Source organism: Bos mutus, chromosome X (assembly GCF_027580195.1).
Source record: "Bos mutus isolate GX-2022 chromosome X, NWIPB_WYAK_1.1, whole genome shotgun sequence".
Classification (NCBI taxonomy): Eukaryota; Metazoa; Chordata; class Mammalia; order Artiodactyla; family Bovidae; genus Bos; species Bos mutus.
This window is the reverse complement of record NC_091646.1, coordinates 79,665,347-79,677,863: the sequence shown is the minus strand read 5'-3', so window position 1 is coordinate 79,677,863 and position 12,517 is coordinate 79,665,347. Positions and strand designations below refer to the sequence as shown.

General features: G+C 45.8%; 1 protein-coding gene across 1 annotated transcript in view; it reads right to left on the bottom strand.

The window, feature by feature from the left end:
• FGD1 (FYVE, RhoGEF and PH domain containing 1) overlaps positions 1–12,517 on the bottom strand; it is a 37,192-nt gene that overhangs the window by 5,968 nt on the left and 18,707 nt on the right. Inside the window, exons 5-12 of the mRNA XM_070365347.1 lie at positions 11,285–11,374; positions 10,460–10,608; positions 8,404–8,560; positions 8,160–8,298; positions 3,650–3,708; positions 3,370–3,516; positions 2,876–2,968; positions 2,624–2,703 (exon numbers count right to left, since the gene is read on the bottom strand). Of these exons, the coding sequence (XP_070221448.1) occupies positions 2,624–2,703; positions 2,876–2,968; positions 3,370–3,516; positions 3,650–3,708; positions 8,160–8,298; positions 8,404–8,560; positions 10,460–10,608; positions 11,285–11,374 (914 nt within the window). The remainder of the gene's footprint in view (positions 1–2,623; positions 2,704–2,875; positions 2,969–3,369; positions 3,517–3,649; positions 3,709–8,159; positions 8,299–8,403; positions 8,561–10,459; positions 10,609–11,284; positions 11,375–12,517) is intronic.

The following is a 12,517-nucleotide window of genomic DNA, read 5'->3' as shown; positions in this document are numbered from 1 at the left end:
GTATATATCACTACTTCCACACAACATAAGTGAAAAAGCTGTTTATAATATGTTAACTCAAAGCAACATATATAAAATAAACATAGCATTCCCTTTTTGTTTAAAAACACATGTGCCATGAGTGTTTACATTTGTCAGAACTCATCGGTGGTACACTTAAGACCTGTGCATTTCACTCTGAAAATTTGCCTCAAGAAAAAGGAGGAGATCTTAAACAAATATTGAATGCTAGTTAACGATATGCATGCCAAAGTCTTTAGGAGTGAGGTGTATGATATCTGCAATTTACTTGGTGAAATGCATTAAAAAAATTGGATTGGTAGGTGGATGAAATGATAGATTTATGATCAAGTAAATATACCACAATATTAACACTTGAATCTACATGGTGAGCTTGGGTGTTCACTGTATTTAAACTTTCCTTTATTTTGGAAAATACTCATAATAAAATATGGAAAGGAAACATTGTGTGTTTCTGTGTGTGTATACATATGCAAATAGAGGAGAAGTCAGAAAGACTTTCTGCCAACACATCAGCACTGACTGTCTCTGGGTGGTATGGTTCTAGGGGATTTTACTTTATTCTGATTGTACTCTTTTTTACAAATTCTTTTTTATTTATCTATATTTTCTAACTTCTTTGCACTAAACAATATTGCATTTGATGTTTAAGAGCCACAATAGTGTTTTTGGCAGTTCATACTTAAGTATATAGGGGTGAAGAGTCATGTCTGTAATTTACTTTAAAATGGTTCAGCAAAATATTTATATGGCAAAAATATATACTGATTCCTAAGTCAGTGGTTCTAAACCCTGGTGCCAAGTTGAATCATACGAGCAACATCACCTTCTTTGTTCCTGCTGGCAGAGCAAAGTGAAAGTAAAAGTCGCTCAGTGGTATCTAACTCTTTGCAACCCCATGGACTGTAGTCCATGAATTCTCCAGGCCCTGGTGCACATAATATTAAAATCATTTGGGGAGCTTTTGAAACTCCCCATCTTCAGGCTATACCCCAGACAAATTAAACCAAAGTCTCCAGGGGTGGGTCCCAGACATCAGTATTTTTTAAAGCTCCTCAGTTGATTCCTATGTCACCAAAGTTGAGAATCAGTTAAGTGGTGGGCATATGAGTGTTTGTATTTCTACTTTTGTGGTTATTTGAAAATTTTCATTAAAAACAACTTTTTAAAGGGCAAAAAAGCAACTGCAAAGCAAACTCTCCATGCCTTCCCTCTGCTACTAGGAGAAAACCCTACACTGCTCGGTGCACCCTTCTGGGCCCAGTATCCCTCTTCAGCCCTCTCCTTCCCATCCTAGCTGATGACCTGTCCCAGTCACTTAGGCTCTGTTGAGCCCTGACTGGGCCCCACATCTGCCCTCCCCTGGCTGTGCCTGTTGTCACGTTTGTTCTCACTTTTCTGGCTTCAGGCCTCTGAGATGCTTAGTCTCTCAGAGCATCAAACCCAATTCCCTTCTCTCATCTTCCAGGACACCCTCTAGCCCACATTCATCTCTTTCTCCTGCCTCCATGCAGTCCCAGCAATGAGAGTTCTGACTCTGATTTCTTAATTCTTTGCTGCCTCTCAGAAGTAGATCATCTACCCACGTGCATTCACTCTCCAGCCCTGACCATGGCCTCGATACCCTATCACCAATTCCAGCTCTGCTTCTTTCTAGCTGTGGGATCTTGGGAAAGGTGTATAACTCTTCTGTGCCTCAGTTTCCTCATCTGTAAAATGGGGTTGATAGTAACAGAGGCTACTTCAAGGGTTTTGAGAGTTCAACTATTAAATTTAAACTTAAGTTAAAGTTAACTTAAAACTGTGCCTCTGGCACAAGAGCAAGTCTTCATTAAATGTGAACTATTATTATAATCATTCAAGTAGAGAATGGATATGAAGGCCCCTTTGTTAAATGGCTGGAAATTATTCTAAAATTTGTTCTTTAAAGATTTTTTATTATGCAAGATTTCAAGCATACAGAAAAGTAGATAGGATAACACAAATACATTAAATATATATTCACTAAATAGATGCAAATTTAAAAAATATTTTGCTATATCTTATACATATGTGTGTGTGTGTATATATATATATATATATATATAGGCTGATATAAATCATTTAAAAATAAGTTACAGATATCATGATACTAAATCATCATACATCACCAAAAAAAAAAAAAAAGGCCATTCCCCTATATCCTCGTATACCATTATCACACCTGAGAAAGTTAGCAATAATGCCCTGGTAGCTAATGCCCAGTTCATGTTTAGGATTTTCCCTACTGTCTTGAAAATGTCTCTTAGGGCTGTTTTTCTCAAACAAGACTCCTATCATGGACCAGGCATTGCATTTGGTTGTTATTTCTCTTAAATCTCTCAATCCACAATAAACTATTTGTGCTCCTGTTACTCATGTTTGGATTACTATCTCATTCTTCCCTCTCCTCTAACAAAACCCATCAGAAGAGCAAGCATCTTTGGGGAAAGGGACCCATCCTTTCTCTGGAATACTCTCTTCTCTAGGGAGGTAGCCAGTGCCCTGGCACTAGGTCTAGAATGCCTCAGCATATCTGAAGGCAACAGGAGGCTGGAGAGAAGATATAGGCAAGGGCAAGTACCTGGCCTGGAGCTCCAGGGAGCGCTGCTTTCCTGACACCAGGAAGGTCCGAGGCAGATTGAGGTTGGAACTTTCCTTCAGCTGGATGGAGAGAGAAAAGGGCTTGGTGAACTACTGAGCTCACCTACTGAGCTCCACAGGGCCCTTGCCCTCTGCACACATGCACACACTTGGGGTCAGAGTCAGAACATCTTTGTTTCTCCCAGCACCAAGGTCCCACGCCAGGTTCCCCTTCCCACCTCCCGGTGCTCACCTCCATGCCATCTACATCAATGCGTGCCCGCACGCTAAACTTCTGGCCAAGGAGCCGCAGCCTGGGCACACAGTAAAGGAGGCGGTCGTTGAACTAGGAAGGAAAAGGTTTTGGATGTATGTGTGGAGGCCCCACAAGGCCTATGGCTCAGCTCCTTTCCCTTACAGGACTCCTGAAGCTTTACTGCTGGGGACTCAAAGCAATAGATGGAGAAAACAGACCAGATTGCGCACAAAGGTTGCAAGGAAAGAGCCTAGGCATGGGAGTCACTTCCTAGTTGGTTGGCCTTGGGCAAGTCAGTTCTCTCTAAGTCTTAGTTACATAATCTGTAAAGTTGAGAAAAAAAATGCCCAGTATAGGTGGTAAAAATACAGTGCATTAGTAGAGGAAGGAATGGAGAGCAGGAAGTACAGCCTTGAGTGAGTACCGGGTCAATGTGGCATGGCAGGGTAGGGGTGGTGTAGCCCACTTGCACCCCTACCCCTGGCACTTACTAGTATGAGGTATCGGTCTTGAGTGGTCCCATTCTTTGCTGACAGCTTAAGGATGTGGCCTTCTTTTATGAGCTCTTTGGTGGGGCTGACAATGTCTTCCTCACCTCCTAGCAACTCGTATACCTTCAGCAGCTTGTGCATTCGCTCCTGGTAGTGAGTAAAGGGCAAGGTTTGAGGTTCCGGCCTCCCCTCAGATGTCCACAAGTTGCAAGCCTCCCACTCCCCAGGATGGAGATAGGTGGCTGGCCAAGGAAAGGCAGGGGCTAGAAGGGCCACTCACCATTTTGCGGATGGCAGCATTAGAGTGCTCTGCTGCTGTGGCTATCAGCTCCAGAGACTCTGCAGACAGAGTGGGAGGTCAGATAGGGGCTAGCAGAAAAAAGGCTTTGGGAGCTTTTCTGCTCCCTGAATACCTCCTCCTGGCCTGACCACACCCTCCCCATTCCAGAAAGTGCGAGCCTCAAAGATGTCCATAGCAACATCACTTAAAATCAGAAAACGACTCGATTAATGCCACAGTAGTAGCAGAACCACAGGACATGAAATAGCTGGCAGCCAATAAAATGGAAGCTTAAGATTATTATTACCACTAACAAAATAACTGTAATAGTTACATCTGTAACTGGAAGGACATATACCCATGTTTAACAAATTATCTCAGGAGCTTCCCTGGTGGCTCAGTGGTAAAGAATCTGCCTGCCAATGCAGGGTTTTATGGGTTTGATCCCTGTTCCGAGAAGATCCCATGTCAGAGGACAACTAGGCCCATGTGCCATAGCTATTGACTTGTGCTCTAGAGCGGTTAGCTGCAACTACTAAAGCCCACGCACCTAGAGCCCATGCTTTGCAACAAGAAAAACCACTGTAACTAGAAGCCTGAGCACTGCAGCTAGAGAGTAGCTCCTGTTCACCACTAGAGAAAGCCCACCTGCAGCAAGGAAGACCCAGTGCAGCAAAAAATAAATAAATAATTAAAAAAAAAAAGTTGTCTCTGCAGCAAAAGAGACACAGATATATAGAACAGTCTTTTGGACTCTGTGGGATAAGGCGAGGGTGGGATGATTTGAGAGAATAACATTGAAATATGTATATTATCATATGTGAAACAGATCGCCAGCCCAGGTTCGATGCATGAGACAGGATGCTCAGGGCTGGTGCACTGGGATGACCCGGAGGGATGGGATGGGGAGGGAGGTGGGAGAGGGGTTCAGGATAGGGAACACATGTACACCCATGGCTGATTCATGTCAATGTATGGCACAAACCACTACAATATTGTAAAGTAACTAGCCTCCAATTAAATAAATTAAAAAAAAAGTTGTCTCTGGATGATGGGACTATGGGTGATTTCACTGTCTTCTTTTTCCAAATTTTTGACAAAGAATACGTATTAACTTTTATAATCAGAAAACAAGTCATATAAAGAAACAGAGACAGTTCTATTCTTTGTCTCAATAATTCTGATGATAGGAATCTATACTAAGAAAATACGTGTTCTGTGTACAAATACACTTTGTTGCAGTGGTGTTTACAGTAATGTCAAACCAGAAATAATGCAACTGTAGGGGTTCAGTTAAACAGAGTAATGTGCATTCATATAACACAATACTAAACAACCTTTGCAAATGATGCTTTTGTAGGATTTTTCGTGATCTGTGAAATGCTCAGGGTATTTTAGGAAAAGGAAAGGATACAAACTTGTGTATACCACATGATTTCAATGCCACAAATATATGTATAAAAAATACCAGTAAGGAATTATGTCAAAATGTTCCTCACTCTTATTCTCTTATTTGTATCATAGATGATTTTCTTCCTTGCCTCTTTCAGCTTTCCTGTATTTCCATACTTCCTATTGTGACTAGGTATCAGAAAAAAATACGAAATAAATCCCTATGCATCTCCACACACTAATGAATCTTGTCCATGCTTGAGGCCCAGCTGCACTGTACCCCACTCTTGTTTGCATGGTGCTGGATTTTCCCATTCAGAAAATATGCACAGGTGCTTCTGAAGAGAGTCCACATGGTTGACCAAGCAAGTGTTATTTTCCCAGGAGGCTGTCTCTCAATGACCAAGTCTTGGTGCTCAAGATCTGTGATCCCTAACCCAGTTCAGGCCTTTCAGGTGCCAGTCTCCAAGTTCCCAGCCCTTTTCCACCCTAGCTGTCAGAGGGCGCGTTTTTACACACAGCTTGCTGTCACTCCTCTGTTCAAATCTGTCAGTGGTTCTCCTATGCCTGCAGGGTAAAGACCCAGTCCTTTAGCCTGGCATTCTAAGCCCTTGGTCAACAGAGGCGTCTGTTGACCTCTCCAGCCTTCTCCACTTGCACCTCCCTAAACATGTCCTGTCTTGCTTCATCTGGCCAACTCAGTCTTCTGGATTCAGCTCACCTCCTCCAAAAAGCCTTCCCTCAGTACCCAGGCTGGGTTAGGACACTGTCTGGGTTCCCACCTTCCCCTTTGCTCCCTTCTGTCCTGCCAGTCACACTATGTATTCACCATGTATTTACCTATCTGTATCCCTCAGCAGACGAGGAGCTCCCTAGGATGGGGAAAAGGTTCTACCACCTTTTCCTGGGCTCCTGAATAGATGCTTTGCCTAGCATTCTTCAACCCTCATAACAACCTTATGTGCCTTGTTTGTCCAATGAGGAAACTGAGAATCAGAGAGAAGAGGTGCAACCCTAGGCTGTGTGCCCCAGGAGGCAGCAGAGCTGACATTAGAGCTGCCCTTTCTTCCACACATTCTGCATGGAGTATGCTGGGTCGTGGAGGTGGGCAGTGCCCAGGAAAGGGGGCAGGAAGAAGACTCTGGCAAGCTGTGGTCATATAAGCTCAGGCCTGTAGAGGCCACTGGGCTCAGACTAATTTGTTATCAGGAACTCTGTCTGGAGGTATCCTGTGTGAGGGTATAGATGGGCTTTTCCAGGGGTCCAGTGGGTACAGGCTCTGTCTGGTGATTCAGTGTGGGGATTTCAGTCCAGGATTTCTTTTGGGGGTTCAGGTTAGGGAGTGTGGTTTGGGGAGCTTTGTCTAGGAGCTTGGTAGTTTGATCTGGAAGCTCTGATGGGGCCTGGTCTGGGCTGGGCAGTCTAGGATCTTGGTTAGAGTTCAGTCTTGGACTCGGGGGTTGCTGCTCAGGCCAGGAGTTCCAGCTGGCCTGGTTTGGGGAACTCAGTCTAGGGTCCAGGCTCCAGAGTTCAGTCTGGGAAATATAAAGTAGGAAAGTCACTGTGAAATCAGAGATACAATTCAGTGGGGCTCAGATCTGGAGGCACTTTCTGGGGCTCTACCTGGGGATTTTAGTTTGAGGGGTAAAAAAAAAATAGGGAGGTCAACTTAAGATCTTGGACTGGGGAGCCTAGTGAGCACATCTCAGGCTGGCTGTCCTTCAGAAATTCTCATTCTGAGCACCTCAGAAAACTGGACTGGGAAGTTTTCTGAGAGGCTCATCTTTGGGCTCAGTGTGGGGAGTTCAGCTGGCCAAACTCAAGCTCTGAAGTTTATTCTAGGAACTCATATAGGGCTGAGATTGGTATAAAACAGGAAACTAAGTTAGGTGAACTCAATCTGAGGGCTGATTTTAGGAACTCTGTACCTGCTATTGCTTCTGCCTGGGACATGCTCCTCCCTACTCAGCACATGGCTCTCCTCTTCTTATTATTCAGATTTGATTCAAATATCCTCTCTTTTAAGAGGTCACCCAGTCTAAGGTTGGCCCCCCCAGTCATTGTCACATCACCCTCTCATTCTCTGAATCACACATAGCACCTATCTAATGTTCTCCTGTGTATTTATGACTTTTGTCTACTGTCTATCTCCCCGACTAGAATACACATTCCCTGAGTGAGATCAAGGACCTTGTCTGTCTTGTTCACCTTCCATATCCCCTGTGCCTAGGACAACGCACAGAGCACCAAGGTACTCAGTAAATAGATGAAGGAATGATCTATTATGTTAATGAAGGAATAAATGGAAATAACAGTCTGGGGAGAGAAAGCTGGGAAGACTCTGGGGAGCACTCTTGGGGTATAACCCTGAGGAGTGGGTCTCATATTGAAAGAATCAGAATGAAATCCTTGCTAGTGGTTCAATGTGTGAGTACTTGTCTAGGGAGGTGGTATTTTAGCCTAGAGATCCAAATCTGGGAGGCAGAAAATATGGAGTCCAGTCTGGGGTACTCAGTACTAGGGAGGTGATTTTATGGGGTTCTGATGAAAGACTTGGAGGTTCTTTTGGGAGGGTTATTCTGGGTAGTGACTGGTGGGTATGGAATGAAGCTCTAAATGTGGAGAATGGAAAGTCAGGGGCTTGATGAGACACGTCTCTTTCTGGGGAGCTCAGCAGTGGAGATTCAGTAAAGAAAACTTGGCGTGAGAGGGTCAGTCTGGGCTCTTAGCCTGTTGGCTCAGTCCCTGAGGGTTTAAGCTCAGCTTCATTTTTGGATTGGGGACAACTTCATTTGAGACCCAGTCAAGGGGTCAGCCTTGGGGTCTTAACCTAGGGAAGAGATCCCTTTAGGGGATCTTTCTGAGTACACCCATCAAACTCTGGAGTTCCAGTTGGAAACTTCAGGCTGGGGGACTCATGAATGTCCTGTCTAGGTGCTCAGGCAGAGACCTCAACCTGGAGGTTCATCTTGGGGTCTCATTCCAGACACTCAAGGTGGGCTTTTCAGTTTGGAGGTCCTACTCTGAGATCTCAATTACATGGCAATGGAAGGCTGACCCTGTTAGTTGTCTTTGGCGGGGGTGGGGTGGGGAGGAGGGCCCAGTTGTATGTACTCACTTTGGGCGTCCTTGCTGTCTGGGGAGCCATGGGGCAGCTTTAACAGATAGTCCTTGAGAAGCAGCTCATAACGGGGGATGCGCTGCACGGGCTCCAGCATGTGGTGCTGCAATGTCAGGTTGCCACAGGCTTCCTCCTTCTGTGACAGGCAGAAGCAGGAGGGTTCAGGTCTGGCCCAAAACCCCTGACCAGGTCCCCACAGACTTGTCCATCTCAGCTGGTCCCATCCAGCTTCACTGCTTACCTGCACCTCATGGATGATCACTTTAAACTGGGTGGAGCGCTCTGTCCAGGTGTTGACCAGCTCCACAGCTCGGTCAAAGTTCTTCACATACTCGCCATACATTTTGAGGAAGGGTGCCAGCTTCTGCAGGATGTCTCCGATGCGTGGGTAGCGGTCCCTGGGGTGGAAACAGGGGCTGACCTGGTTCTGCTGATCCTTGTCCCACACAGTGCCCCCACTCTACAGGCTATTCTTATCCCAGTCCTGGAAATCTACTTCTCAGCCAGTCTGTTCCTTTGGAAATGCTGCTTATATTATAGAATAAGTAGGCTGAAAGGCTCAGCATGACCTAAGACCACAGCCTGGGCCCACCCACCCCAACTCTGCCCTGCCCTGAGCACAAGGGAAGACTCGTCCTGGGATACCTGAAAGGGCCACTTCATACACTGCCTATTGATTCTGTGCCCAGCCTTGTACTGGGTTATTCTGGTGACACAAATAAGCCACACTTAGCTGATCCCTGAGAAGGTCATGGTCTGGTAGGGGAGTCAAAGTAACCAGACCTGGTTGCACTCCTCAAGAGTCACAGTCTATTGGAGGACACACAGAACCAGACCTTCATTGGTCACAGTCTGCTGGGGGAGACAACAAGAAGTGGCCTTGGTTCAGCCCTCAGTGGTCATAGTAGTTGGGGAGATGTAGGAAGTGACTTCATGTAGCATGAACATGCACTTTATCCTGTGGGTGTGGGGAGCATGGAGATGATTTAATCAGGAAGTAAAATGGTCTGGTCTGATTGTTGTTCAGAAAGACCATTATGGAAGGTGGTATAGACACTAAAGGATGAATTGGAAGAGGCGAGCCTGGAAGCCAGGAGACTGCCTATGAACCTTGCCTTTCTACCCCAGGACTCAGCTCAGATCTCACCTCTTCACTGAATCCTTTGTTAACCCCTAAGCTAGTTTTGGTCCCTTTGATTCCCACAGCCTCCCATTCTCAGCTCTATCATAGTACTGATGTGAAAGTGAAACACGGCTGCTCAGTCGTGTTTGTGACCCCATGAACTATAGCCCACCAGTCCTCTGTCCATGGAATTGTTCAGGCAAGAATACTGGAATGGGTAGCCATTCCCTTCTCCAGGGGATCTTCCTGACACAGGGATTGAACCCAGGTATCCTGAATTGCAGGCAGATTCTTTACTGTCTAAGCCACCAGGGAATAACAACAACAACAATCATAGCACTGATTAAAAAATGGCTCACATTCACTTCAGTTCAATTCAGTCACTCAGTCGTGTCCGACTCTTTGCGACCCCACGGACCGCAGCACGCCAGGCCTCCCTGTCCATCACCAACTCCCGGAGTCTACCCAAACTCATGTCCATTGAGTTGGTGATGCCATCCAACCATGTCATCCTTTGTCGTCCCCTTCTCCTTCTGCCTTCAATCTTTCCCAGCATCAGGGTCTTTTCAAATGAGTCAGCTCTTCGCATCAGGTGGCCAAAGTATTGGAGTTTCAGCTTCAACATCAGTCCTTCCAATGAACACTCAGGACTGATCTCCTTCAGAATGGACTGGTTGGATCTCCTTGCAGTCCAAGGGACTCTCAAGAGTCTTCTCCAACACCACAGTTCAAAACTTAGCACTTAACTATATACTGGGTACTATTTTAAGCTCTCTACATGTATCAACTCATTCAGTCCTTAAAATAACCCTACAAGGTAGGCCATTATTATTACCCTCATTTCACAGCTGAGGAAACTAAAGCGCAGTAACTTAAGAAACTTGCTTAACATTACAAATTTAGCAAGTGGCAGAATTGGAATTTGACCCCAACCAATTTGGCTCCTAACCTTATACTTTTTAGGGCTTTGCTATTCTGTTGTAATTTTCTGAGTCCTGATCTTGTTTCATTCTAGATTGAGAGGGCCTGGAAAGCAGAGTTCAGGCCTGATTCTTTTTGTGAAAGGCGATGAGGGGAGAGGGCAGGTAGGAACAAACTCTAGTGCACACATTGGGCCTGGGCTCAGCAGGCAAGTGGACAGGAAGATGGGCAGCCTAGATCTGGGGCCCCTCACCATTCCTCCATGCGCTTCTCTAGCTCAGGCAGCAGGAACTGCTGGTGGAAGCAATAGATGGAGCAGATGTTAGAGAAGATGCCGTGGACGACGTCAGCTGGGAAGGAACTGCGGTTCCGAGCTTCTTCTAGCAGCCGAGCGCAGAACACCTGTGGGGCAGGGCATGTGTGCTCAGCCCAGTGGGGCCTGGGGCTTGGCTGGGAAAGGAGCAGCTTGCAGGTGAGGGCAGTGTTTGTGGGCAGCTCTATGGAGCTTTGGGATCAGCACTGATCTTGATACTGAGGAGTGGGGGAACGGAGTGAGGCTTGTGTGTGGGGTTGATTTCAGGTTGTCAAGGTTAGGATCTAGAGGTAGACATTGGAACAATTAAGTCAGGATCAAGGTCAAGGTAAGAATTTGACTCAGGGTCAGAGAGAAGGTTGGAATTAGATCCATTCATTTAACAAATATTTTTGAGTGTCTACTGTGTGCCAGGCAGTGAACAGACAAAAATTCCTACCCCTAGGGATTCTAGTGGATTTGGGGGTCAGGAATAGGGCCAGGTTTAGAATGAGGGTCAGAGTCTGGTTCACAGCCAGGTTAATTCAGGATCTGGATTAGAGTTGTAGTTAGGGCTTAGGAATGAGGGTTGATACAAAGATCAAGCTTAGGGTGATGAATCAGAGTTGGCTTTAGGGGGACAGGATGGGGGTCAAGGTCAGAGAGGAGCCTTACCACCTCTAGATTCTGGCCCCACTGATAGGGTTAGGCTCAGGCCCTCTCACTTCCTCTTTGGCACCCACCTACCAGATCCTGGTGCCCTGGTGCCCTTGCAGGACCATTCACCTGATCCAGGAGATGGAGCCTGGAAACGTAAGCCTTCTCAGTTTGCAGGAGTTCATTGGCAATGTGGAACACCTTCTGCTGCACAGTCAACTGAAGAGAGAAGAGGCAACTGCTGGTCTATCATCCTGTACCCTAACCTTCACCCAAACCCCTAGAATTCTCAGAATACCATAAATGCTGCTCTATACCTAATGCCACTTAAAGATAACTGTACCTCCCATCCCTGAAGCCATAAGCCCCACAGCTTCACTCCAACTCCCCTGTGTGTCATAAAGGCCACCCCTCAATTCTGATACTGTGTACTTCTCATTCAGCCACTCATTCACCAGGCCACCTGCTCCCTCTATTCACTCTGCATAGTGTAGTGGGTAAGGTGTGGGCTAGAAAGTCAGACTTCCTAGCTAGGTTCAAATTGTAGCTCTGCCATTTACTAGCTTGAATAAGTTGTATAAATGTTCTGTATTTAAGTTTCTTCATCTACATATACAGATAATAATAGGACCTAAGTCCATTTTTAATTTAGTCAACTAAATGATTTAATGTAAGTGAAACATAGCACGCTATGGATTAAGTAGACTATAAATGTTAGTTATTCACCCACTCAGTTCATTGTCAGTAAAGGCTTGCTGAGTACCTGGGGTGCGAGGAAAACCCAAAAGAATAAAAGTGTATAAAACTCATTGCCTGTTGGCCTTCTTGCCTGTTTACTGGACACACATTTGCTGAGTCCCAGACCTTGGCTCCCACATCTGAGCTGGGTTCTGGTGACACAGGTATTCTGGCTATGACCTAATTAAGTGCAAGGATACCTCAGAAGCAGTGTTAGGCTGCTGGGGCACAGAAAGGTATTCCTGCTGCCAAGAGCTTTTGTCCCACAGCCTCAGGCTCCTAGGGGGCTCTAAGTTCTTGTGCCCTTCCAGAGGCCAGCTGTCTGGAAGTCTCTCTGGATGTGACTTTCCATTTTACAAATAAGGAAACTAACATTATGGTGGGGCAGCAGAGACTTGCCCAACCTCACATAGCTACTGAATCTGGGGATTGTCCAGCTGGAGCAGGACTCTAAAGATCCCCAACCAGAATGCCCATCTTTAAGATGGAAAAACTGAGGCCCAGCTGGTGGTTCTCAGATGAGGGTACAATTTTCCTCATGGGCACTTGGAACTGTGAATGGTCATTTTTGTAGTTACAGTGATGCAGGGACACGGTACAGGTCTGCTACTGATATTTAGTACC